Source organism: Phytophthora cinnamomi (assembly GCF_018691715.1).
Source record: "Phytophthora cinnamomi strain GKB4 chromosome Unknown Contig37, whole genome shotgun sequence".
Lineage (NCBI taxonomy): Eukaryota > Oomycota > Peronosporomycetes > Peronosporales > Peronosporaceae > Phytophthora > Phytophthora cinnamomi.
Genome location: NW_027150970.1, coordinates 1,170,499 through 1,182,236, shown reverse-complemented (window position 1 = coordinate 1,182,236; position 11,738 = coordinate 1,170,499). Strand labels below are relative to the sequence as shown.

The following is an 11,738-nucleotide window of genomic DNA, read 5'->3' as shown; positions in this document are numbered from 1 at the left end:
GACAGTCTTGGGCTCCCAAGGCAAGTACTCCAAAGAATACCCGGGCATGGTTGGCTCGAGCATGAACTCGGGCTTCACCTCCGAGAAGCCAGGATCCTGGCTGCTGCCCCACTTCCAGATGTACGGGACCACCTTGGCGCGGAGACGGTCGCTACGTTTGTTGCGCTCGACCACGTACCTCGACCAGGCAGCCTTCAAAGCATCCAAGTCCTTCCTCGTCCGAGTCTTCCGCGCGGCAGTCCAGTCCATCATATCCAAGTCAGCAGCAACTGCGGAGAACGTAGTATCCACGGCCTTCGGAAGGATCCAGTGATCGCGCTCCCAAAGCGAGAAACCAAGGTCGGCGTTGTCCGAGTCGCCACTCCCACGGAAATTGCTCCAATATCCCATCACCCGAGCCATCGGCGAAGCCCGCTGGGATACCTTGGAGTCGGGATCAAACTCTGAAGTGTCAAAAAGACACGCTTGAGACGAGAGTCGCCGGCGAAGCTTCTGCCACGGATGATCGGGGTTCTTGTAATCCGCGAATGCCGCGATGCCTTCAGGACTAGAAATAATTCGGAGATCCCGAGGCACCGGTGCAGGCAACCGAGCATTCAGCATCTGGGTCCAGCACTTGAGAGCCCCAGGACGTGTGAAAGGCGGCTCGATGTAAGGCACAGCCCACTTGGCCACTTGCTTGGAAAATCGGACGAGAGGTTGCTGACCCCGCACCGGCGACGGCACTGCAAGAGGACGTTGGGAGCTCGGATCCGACCCATGGGTGGACGACAAAGTGGCGACGACTCGACTGCTTCCGGAAGACGCAGGCTGGCGTGGAACGGAAGGACGACGACGTTGTCGACGGTGACTCGTTTGAGTCTTCGGAGGAGCAGGAGGTGTCTTCTTAGGCTCCACACCAACACCCTGGACAGCTCCCGACGACTCGGAACCTGGAAGCTCCAAGAGAGAAGAGGATTGGGGAACGCCCTCCGGTAACTCAATCACTGATCCAACAACCAAATTCTCCGCCTCCGAACCAGTGTCTGGAAACCACTCGAGAGAAGCGCCAGAGTCGACGTAAACTTGCTCGAACGGAGGAGAAAGAGTGCTTGGCGAGACAGCATCTTCATCCGAGGATCCCACCACACGAGAAGGCTTGCGCGAAGGAATGACAGGTGAGCTGTCCGACGAAGACTTGGCAGCGGCCCCGGAGAAGACGGCGCGAGCTGGCGGACCGGTAGACGGCCCATCGCCCCTTGGTTTTCCGCTTCGACTTGCCCTTGGACGACGAAGCCCCAGAAGCACATGAAGCTTGCACCGCCGACGTGGACGGTGATCTTGCAGCCGCGGGAGCACTTCCGGAAGACTCGACAACCTCCACCTCCGCTTCCAAGTGCTCACCATCTGGAGCAGAAGCCCGAGAATCACCAGGAGCCGTCACCGAAGACTCACGGCTACCACCTCGACGAGAAGGAGATATACGAGATCCACGAGTAGCAGAAGCTGAGTCTTCGGCGAGGCGGCGAGGTCTCTTGCCAGGACGACTGGCGGACGGACTGTGACGGAGTGACGAAGAACGAAGACGCTTTTGCGACACCGAACGGGAAACAGAGCTTGACCGACCACGCACATGACGGGAACCGGCCTCCTCTTGCGAGGAGCGCTTGCGTGAGCAACCAACCTGCGCGGCGCGTGAAGCCCGGTCCGCTTCGATGTCGGCAGCACGAGTTCCAGGCGTTGTCTTGTTCGCCTCAGCCGACCGCTCCTCCGACGACAACTCGACGTGAGAATCCGATTCCAGGAAGGCAGCGTGGGCCAAGTCAACGGCAATGGCATCCTCGGTGCGAGACGGATCGGTATCAGCCAACATGTCCTTGAGGATCCACCGAGTCTCGTGGCTAATGTCCAGCAGGTTCCAGTTCAACTCGCCAGTCGGCAAACCTGTAAGACATGAGTCATCGTCCAGAATGAGAACACAAGCCAGCACATGCAGCAACTCAACAACCAGTACGAACCTTCGGAAATCAGCACAAGGACGTCTGGGTCCATGCCTTCAAACTTGACGTGCGCCCGAAGAGTCCGGTTGGCGCGTTAGCCGCTTCACCTGCTCTTGAAGGTCTTCATTTCGGCGCTGGAGGCGAGTCGACGACGAGTCATCGCCGGTATCCAAGCGAGCCAGAAGATCATGAAGACGCTTGCTTTGTGCGGTCGACGACGCCTCGGCAGCCTTGAACGCCGTCTGCTCGCGAGTGAGCTGGGGAGCCAGACGCTTGCACTCGTCGTCAGCAGCTCCAAGGCGGTTCTCCAAGCGGGCGGCCGTCTCGGTGTGCGCATCCACGGCTCCACGAAGACCCTCCATTTCCTGGAGGTAGTGAGCCTCCAAGACCCGCAAACGCTAGACCTCCTTATTGGAGTGCTCGAGCTCCGCGCGCGCTTGCTTGAAGAACACCATGGTGTTATCGTGCTTGAACGATTCCTTCATCGCCGAGTTTTCGGCGGCAGCACGCGCGGTTTCAGCGGAATGCCACTAGCCTCGCATCACAGACAAGTCCAAGTTGATGTCATCGTGGACCCCCATGTTGGGCTGAGCCGCCGCCACCACGTCTTCCAACGAGCGAGCAGCAGCCAAGCAAGAGCCCACGTGGCGGTCTCCACGAATGTTGGGACCCTGGTGCAGGGTGACATTAAGACGGCCGATGAGATCAAGCCGAGGACCCAACACTGCGATCACGCGCTCCGACGCCTCAGCACTGGCTTCCATGACGATCTGTTCCAGAGCTTCACGCGACACCGTGATCAGCGAGTCGTCGGTGGTGGAACAGCCAGCTTGAGCACTCGAAGTAGAACGCCGAGCAACTAGCTGCGACGACTGGATCGCAACCGAGTCGCCGGCAGTATTACCAACGGGCACGCCAACCAGAGAAGTGTCCTGCAAGACAAGAGACGAAAATAAAAACCTCGAAGGTAAGCGAGAGCAGCTCAAGATCAAGGTGCAAGTCAACGAGACGTACCGAAGGAGCAGCAGGAGAGGTGGCCAGTGACGCAGACGACTCAGCGGAAGCTTCCAGCGAAGCTTGGTTCGGCGTATCGCCGCCAGTGAGTGAACTCAACCCCGGAGATGACAGGAATACCTGGGAAGCAAACGCACAAAGCCGCCAAGCATCAGCACCTCGCGTGAAGCTGACAGAAGGCAAGATGACGGCAGGAAACTCACCGTGGCCGAACTGGCCGTCGACTCAGCAGCGCTCTCATCCTCAGACACCGCCGACTGCGAGGGAGCAGGAGCAGCAGGCGAACTACCAGCACCAAGCGAGCTTCCTCGACCTGGCGAAGACTGACCAAGATACCAAGATCCTGGTTAGCAGTGAAGACGGCGAGCGAACAAGAGAAGATGGCTTACCTGGAGCGAAGACCGAGCCACACCGAGAGCCCTGAGCGCCGAGTTCACGGCGGATTGGGCAGCGCGGGAAGAACCGACCATGGTGCAGGAGCGCCCCGACGCTCACCAGCACGCGGCTCGAGTTGTGGTGGGGGCAGTGGTATCGGGAAATGAAGCCGAAGCCAAAAACCAAAGGCGGGACGAGGGGCGAAGGAGACTCGAGGCGCCGGCGCTAGCTGGCAAGTCACAACCCATCGCCAGTCATTGGACTAAACTCCCCGATCGCTGATTGGCCTAAATAGGTCGGTGACGATGATTCGTCGACGGTCCCAAGTCAAGAGCGGGCGGTTGCAGCTCGCTAAGTACAGTGCGAACCTACTGGCAAGATCCAAACTTATGAGTCGTCGGCGCCTGTCCCCAGTCGTCGGTGGCGTTTCAGCGGCCGTTTGAGTCGTCGGCAACGCCGCCACGTCGCAGAGAAAGCGTCGAAGAGTCGTGAGTTACAACTGGCGGTCCAAAATCGGACGCGTTTATACTTGATATTTGTATTGATCGATAGGAAACTTAAGAGAAGACAAGATAAGCCTTCGGGCAACAATAACAGAACAGCTTTTCCGCCCAACCACGCAAGGGCGACACCGATGCCTGTAGTGAACGACCTGCAGCTCAAGGTAAACCTGGTAGGTAGGATTATGACTGTCGGTGGGCACATCTACTAGTGTAGCGTGTGTTCATCCCTGGCAGGGCCAAGAGTTAGTGGCCGGTGTATTGGTAGCGACGAGTCGTCGCCAGGAACTGGAGGAGCGAGAGCGCACTCCATTTATTTCTTCCCGCCGGAGTATAGCTCCGGCACCCTCGTATCACGCCGTAAAAGGCCGGGACCCTTCCTTCTGAGGGCCTGCGAGGTATATTTTGTGTGTGAGAACGTGCTAGCCTTTGCTCGTGGCTAGTGACGCTGAGTCTTCCGTCGGTCGACTAGCGGAAGCTCGGTACACAGGGGAAACATCAACCCGGTGCAAGGGGAAGTTCCTGGGCCTTCAGGTTCTAACCCTAACAAGCCCATTGAGTCTTCGGTGACTTGGTGGGTGTTGTTGGTGGGGAAAGTGTGCCATATATAAATTAGCGCGTGTTCCTATACGACACAAACGCCAATGCGGGATCCAATATTCCACGTCAAAGTGTTCTTGGAGGGCCAACAGAAGGTCCTCGTAGCGCTGGCCGTGTCGTAGAATTGTCAGCGTCGCCTGCCAGGCAGGGCGGCGCACTCCGCCGTCGGCGGCGACGAGTGGACCGTGATCGGTCGGCTGAAGAAGCTTGGAACGGCGGCCCAGGGTCGCGTAGACCGGTCCCTCCAACGCTCCGTCGAGATCATCCGGCGCTTCGAGCCGCACAGTGTGGTTGGCCAGGGTGGAGTCCATCGAGGTACGGCGAGGCGGGTTCGTAGCAGGGGGAACCGTCTTGGTCGCAATGGCGGCCATAAAAAAAATTCCCTCAGGCAGCCTGGATCCGTCTTCTGGTGGCTCTGAGTTGTATCGTCGGGGAGCTCTGAGCTCTGGCGAGACGAACGGCGAATGGACTGGCTTCTCCGTTCTGTCTCGGTTCGAAAAACCCCGCTTCAGCCACTCCCTTCTCTCGTACTTAAAGCGACCACTTTCACGGCCAAATTTGGCCACAGAAATAGCTCTGGGATCGGAAAGCTATTTTTTGTTTGGCATTTGGCGATACCGTTGGCGCCACCTGTAGCTAAATCCAAGCCAAATTTGGCATTTGTCGGCTGGATAGCTCGACCGATACGGCTAACGTTAATACTACATGTAGTTCAACCTGTTGACTCGAACTCAACTTTGATGCATACAGCCCTTTTGGTCCTGGCCGGGCGGAATGTGTAATATAGAAGTTACTTAGATTGCAAGACTTGAAAGAACATCTGTACCCCCTTTGTAGCTGGGCTGGCGTCCGTCCACCGTGCGTGGCTGAGCTGGGTGACCAGTGGATTACAATGGATCATCGTGTCCACCCAGCTCAGTCACATGCTGTTGAAGGCAGAGTTCTTGCAAGGTCGACACCAATTCATTCGTCCAGCGCAGCTCGACTAGACTCGATTATGTAGCTCGAGTCTGCGCTAACCGCCCGCTCCGAGCGAGGCAAGCACCACGGACACCAACTCGGTGGCGTCGGCCACAGGAGGGCCGCGGGCTCGTTTGCGGGTCTCAACAATCGAAACAATCGAAACCCGCACGCCATCTTAGTCTCAAGTCCATCCCCATGAGTCGTCTACATGGTAGGTATGTGTACATACATACCGCATACCACGCCAAACCAACGTGGGGTCACAACAGGGACTGGAATGCACCAGACGCCACCGCGACTTAATGCGGCGCATGCGCCCCGACGATTCCGGCCGGACTGGAGCCCGTGCGCCAGGATATGTCGCCGTAGGCGAAGCATCTGACAGTCCACGCATGCGTTTGCGCGACGCCTGGGTCGCGCTTGCGCGCGATGGTTTGGTGCCGCCTGGCCTCTGTCAAAGATACTTTCGCGCGAGTCTTGCCTTGCATGTCGAGCCGCTGCGCGTCGATCTCGATGTCGAGGGAGCCTCCGATGCAGTGCCAGGGAGAGCCTTCCCAACGAAAAATTCATCCGCTTTGCCCTGACCAACGGCTCTCGCCAACGGGCAGGCTGCCCGGGGCAGCCTTTCAACACGGACCAAAGACTCGATCAGCCGCCGTTTACATGTACACGCGCTTGTCCACGCTCACAAGGCAGCAACCACAGCGCAGCGCCTTTGTAGCGAGAATGTAAGGTGGGCGGTATTTGCATCCGCCGAGATATGCAAACCATCTCGGCGCGCGCACCACTCTGCTCGGCGTGCACAGTGCTGTGTCCTCCGTGGCTGAAGTCCATCCGCATCCATCCTCGAAGACCCGTGCATAGCTAGCTTCCTGCGCTGCTATCTGTTCATGCGGGCAGGCAACAGCGTTCCGGCCGGCCGGCTGAGCCTCAGCCTGAGGGCTGGCACCGCCGTGGACAGGACACTCGGCCAAAGGCTCTTCAATTTGCGGCCATCTGCTCTGAACTTCAACGAGCTCCCTCCGCCAGCTAACGAAGATCGGCGCCAAGGCTCTGCTCTCGTCTCCTGCTGGCAGCACTGCATTTTGCTGCAGCCGAGCAGAGCGCGGAGCATCTCGGGCTTCCTCTGGGCTGTGGTTTACGCGAGCGTCGGAGCTTCCGCTGCATGAACCGAGAACAAGCGTGTTTGCTTTTCTCGCATGAGATCGTGAAGGGCGGAACGTCTGCGAGTCTGCGCCCGTGGGGGCTGGGCAAGCGCCATTGACGAACAGGAGGCAAGTTGTTGCATGCTCGGCTTGGCGTGGACATGTTGAGGACAGATGATGCGGGGCAGACAGCCTGGTCTCCTTGCGGTTGCTGTGGGCTACAACAGCCTGCTGTTTGCGGCAGTGCTTTGCTTTGCAGGCGATGCCCTCGAACTGGCGAGATTTTTTGTCGAGTCGAGCACGCCCAAGTAGCCTATTTTGTGGCTAACTCGATTGTTCTTCCAGAGCTGAGCTCCCCCATTCCAATCGAACCATTATCGGGGCTCGTGCAAGCGCAGCTACTCCGTCCTGCCTCACGGCTTCGAGAACTTGTTTCGATGAGAAACTACTAGGGCGAGGAGCACCGTCGCCCTCCCCCTGGGGAGAATGTGTCAACGCGAGACAAGCAGTGTTGGCTGGCTGCAATAGGCGCCGCCGCACTATGTGGTTTTACTGCCCCATCGCAGCCGCCCTCGTGATGCCCCCAATCCACCGCGCTTTGCATCCGCAGCGCCGAATTTCAGCTGACATTCCGCCCTTGATATCCGTTTTGGGCGTAACGCTGAATTTCTTAGCCAATCGCGCGCGTCCATCCGCACTGTTATCTTGAAACGAAGTTGACGCTATTGCACGCGCGACGATGGATACGGCGTTCAGGACAGCACCAAGCGCTAACAAACGCATGGAGCTCCACGATAGGTTGCGAAATCACCTCGTGGTGGCTCGCGGAGCACAATCCTCGTGGCGGGTTCAGTAGTAGCCGACGTCATGCTGCCGCGCTACTGAATTTTGCTGCTTGGTGAAGATTTGTAACGGCGTTCAGTTTTGATGGCGGCTTTGCTTGCTTGCTCGGTCACGCCTTTCAGGGCTTCCTCGTCTGGGGATCAACGCGTCGCCCGCACGTTTCAACGCTGCTGACCTTGCAGGTTTTTGATGGTCTATCGAAGATGGGCCAGCTATTAATCGGGCACGGGTAGCGGCGACCACTTGACTAGCAAAAGCTCGTGTTTCTCGCGCCGGCCGCGCCTGCACCAGCTCCCTGTGCGCAGGTCTACTCCCCGGGGAGCTCACAAGGGGTTATCACATGCAGCTGCTCTAAATGTTGATAGAGCGGCAGAGGGCGGGCGTGGGCCGCATCGGACAAGGCCGCCTCGCAGGGTGCACGCGGCCCTCGAGCACGCGTCGCATGCCGACCAGCCTCCGTTTCCTCCGAGGTCGCGGCCAGCCTGGATCGTGCTGTCGCCGCTGCTGCTACTGGCAGTGAAAATCCCGGCAAGAAAAACTTGTCGGTCGCAGTGGAGCGTGACGCTCCGAGCCCGCCGGTCTTTGCGGCGTTGAAGTTGTCCGCGGCTTTTCTCGCGCGGTGACTTGTTGCCTTGTTTGCGTCCGGCACAGCCGGCCGCGCCGAGCAAGCGATAGGTCCGTCGGGACATCACCGCTCGCCGGCGCCGGCAGCATGGCTCCGCGGCGAGAGCTTTTTTGCCGAGGCGCTCTCTCGCTCACTTCCGCTTTTGACGCGCACTGCACAACTCGCTCCGCCCCACACTCGACTTCCCCGGCGCCTGCGAATTTGACATGAAGGTTCTGCTACAAGTGGCTGCGGCGCTGTGGGCGCTGTCATCGCTGACAGCGTCGGCGTCCACACCCGTCTTGGACACTACGCTGACCGACGGCAACGGCAACGACTTGCCCGTGGTCAAGGACGCCAAGTGGTACTGGGAGAACGACCACGTCTTCACCTCGGAGCACCTCGATTTCTTCGAGAACTTCCACCCGAACGACGAGAACCAGACATGCTCCAGCGATAGGCACGCGACGCCCTTCAACCGACAGGTGCGCGGCGCCAATCTCGGCGGTTGGCTCGTGCTGGAGCCGTGGATCACCCCCACGCTCTTCTACCAGTTCCTGAGCACACAGGAGCGCTACGGTGACAAGGCTCCCGAGAAGACCGCAATGGACACGTACACCTTCTGCACGGCGCTCGGCAAGGAGGAGGCCAACCGTCAGCTCCGCGTTCACTACGACTCCTGGGTGACGGAGAGTGACCTCAAAGAGATGGCTGAGGCCGGCGTGAACTCGTTGCGCGTGCCTGTGGGCGACTGGATGTTCAACCCGTACGAGCCCTACATCGGGTGCACGGACGGCGCCGTCGAGGCGCTCGACCGCGTCGCCAACCTCGCCTTCAAGTACAATATCGACCTGCTGATCGACATCCACGGCTTGATCGGCTCGCAGAACGGCTTCGACAACAGTGGCATGTCCTCGTCTGTCAAGTGGACATCGATTGCCAGCACTCGTCCCATCGGTACCACCACGTTCGAGCACTGGCCCGTGCGCTCGGCAGGGTGGGCCGGCGAGTTCGACCCCGCCACCAACACGTACAAGTCCATCAACTACGAGCACCTGAACCACTCGCTCTCCACGGTCGCTGCCATCGTGGACCGATACGCTAACCACCCGGCAATCATCGGTCTGGAGCCTGTGAACGAACCGTGGGAACTGACGCCAATCAACCTACTCAAGGATTACTACTGGAAGTCGTACAAGCGCGTGAAGGCCCGCGCACCGCACTGGAAGTTCGTGCTGCACGACTCGTTCCGCTTCGGTGTGCAGTACTGGTCGCAGTTCATGCGCGGGTGCCCCGACATTGCGCTCGACACGCACATCTACCAGGCTTGGAATGCCCCCGGCACGCGCTCGGACTACTTCTCCAACGCCTGCCAGCAGAAGTACATGGTCGCAGAGATGGAGAACGCCATGATGCCCGTCATTGTGGGCGAGTGGTCACTGGGAACCGACAACTGCGCCATGTGGCTGAACGGCTTCAACGACAACCTGCCCGGCTTCCCCAACATCCAATGCCGCATGACGAAATGCCCCGTTCAAAGCACCTACCTGGGCCAGGGCTTCCCGGGCACCCCGCTGGACATCACCAAACCGATCCAGGGCCCGTACGGCACGGGTCAGTCTGGTCCATCGTTTGGCATGTGTCCGATCACTAGCAACACGTCGTTCGGCCAGCAAAACGACAACGACGAGCTCGAGTTCACGCGCAACCTGAACATGAAAAAGCTGAACGCGTTCGCGGTGGGTCACGGCTGGTACTTCTGGAATTTCAAGACGGAGTTTGGCTCGCGCTGGAGCTTCTTGGACCTGGTCCGCAAGGGCGCGTTCCCGAAGAACGTGTCGAACTACCGCACTGAGGAAGATGTGTTCACGGCCTGCCTGGCAGAGGACAAGGGCGCCTTTATCTGCGCGGCCAAGCGTGGTGTTCGCCACTCCGACCTTGACAGAGGCCTGGACTTCGCTTGCGGTGGCAACGATGGCAAAGTGGACTGCTCGGACATTGAGAAGCGCTTCAGCACGCTCGAGGAGCGCTGCGACTGGGCTTTCAACGAATACTGGCACGCCCACCGCGAGGAGGGCGCCACGTGCGACTTTGGCGGTGCTGCTCACCTGCTGGCCATCCCCAGTCCGTCCAGCGTGGAGCGCCAGGAGTTCCTGGCCACATCGGTGAGCAAGGAGATCCTCATCTGGACCCTCATCGGCGTCGTCGTAGGCTTCAGCGGACTGGCCGTCGTCATGGCCATCACTCGTCACAGGAGGCGGGCGGAATACTCGCCGTTGATCGGGCACGTTGTGAACGTGAACGTGAACGTCTAAGCCGTGACATCGATTTGTATGTTCTTGAGTTCTTGAAACCATAGCAGGGTAATACGACAACAACTTTATCTACTGACGCACGTGTGCTATGCTTGGAATTTAAAGCTGCATGCGCTATCGCCGTGATACATGATAAAGCTGCCGCCCGCGGTACAAATCAGCGCTGGGACGGATGCGTGCAACAGGTCGTAGCGACATACACTTACGGATCCTTCCTTCGTGGTGATGGCTGATCCAGCTTTCCGCTTGCCCGGCGCGTTCTGGGCCATGGCGCCAGCGGGGTATCTCGCCTAGAGTGCTGCTCGCGGCAAAACTAGGACTGCTCGGATCGTGGGTGGCTCTGAGACTTGCGTATGCAAACTTCGCATTGCGAAGCCGTGTATCCGGATAGGGAGAAGCTGTACAGCAGTGCTGACTCAGGTCCTCACGGCGGTCTATGTGTGCCACGCAGCATTACGAAAAAAACATGCTCACAGTCTCCGTTCTAAACCAAGGTATCCTTCCGGGATAGAGTGCTTCCACAAGAAATGCGCTTCCGTGAGCGCCGCGCCGCGCGCCATGCCATGCCATGCCGGTGTCAAGGTGGCCTCTGCTTGATGGCGATGCCATCGCCAATACTGGGCGAGGTTGACGTCGATGGCCGTCATCGCGGATCTGTCGCATGGTCCTCAAATGCCCTGATTTTCGGGACTCGACTCGTTTACCTTCGGGCGCACGCCAGCCTCCGCTCACCATCAAGCACGAGCGCGCACCAACTCCTCAGCTCCTGATCATTGCTTGGTCTCACTGGGGGCGGCACTCGTGCTGGCGCCCGAGGCTTTCCTTCCGTGTGCCTGCGGATATGGCCAGGGGTCCCGCCGCAATGGCTGGCAGCCATCACGCGCCGGAAGCGGAACGATCCGACGACTTCAACGCCCAAGATCTCAACGCGGCCAGGCTGTAATTGTCAATAGTATTTGCAATTGATATAGATGTAATTCTATTGTATTATTATGTCCACTTAGTAATCACAATCACAACGGCGTAGTAGGTACCGATTTATTACTACAATATCAGGATAGTAGTACTAATGACGCCAGCGCTTTTATGGCAGAAGCTGTACCCCATAGCACAGCGGTCGTCCGTCACCAGATCGCATAATGAGTGAGCGCTCGGCTAAAAACCTGGGTCCGATAGTCCAATTGTTGTTTACATGGCAGACGTTCTCAGTACTAAGTGCCAAACGTCATTACGCTGACAGAGCAATGTACACTTCGGACAAGAAAACTCAAACGCCGACAACTATTAACTAGTCTACACGCCAATGTGATACACGTATTGGGTGTTAGTTGTTGTGAAAACTGTCGTCGTAGGCGTCGACGAATTTCCTTAGTAAGAGTGCTAGTCATTTGCCAAAAATA

General features: G+C 58.4%; 1 protein-coding gene across 1 annotated transcript; it reads left to right on the top strand.

Annotated features, from left to right (window-relative positions):
- Positions 1-8,250: 8,250 nt before the first annotated feature.
- Positions 8,251-10,338, top strand: IUM83_11926 (putative exo-1,3-beta-glucanase; the record flags this gene model as incomplete). Its single annotated transcript, XM_067936518.1, has 1 exon — positions 8,251-10,338. The coding sequence occupies one exon, from the start codon at positions 8,251-8,253 to the stop codon at positions 10,336-10,338; it is 2,088 nt and encodes a 695-aa protein (XP_067792117.1).
- Between the last annotated feature and the right edge of the window lie 1,400 nt (positions 10,339-11,738).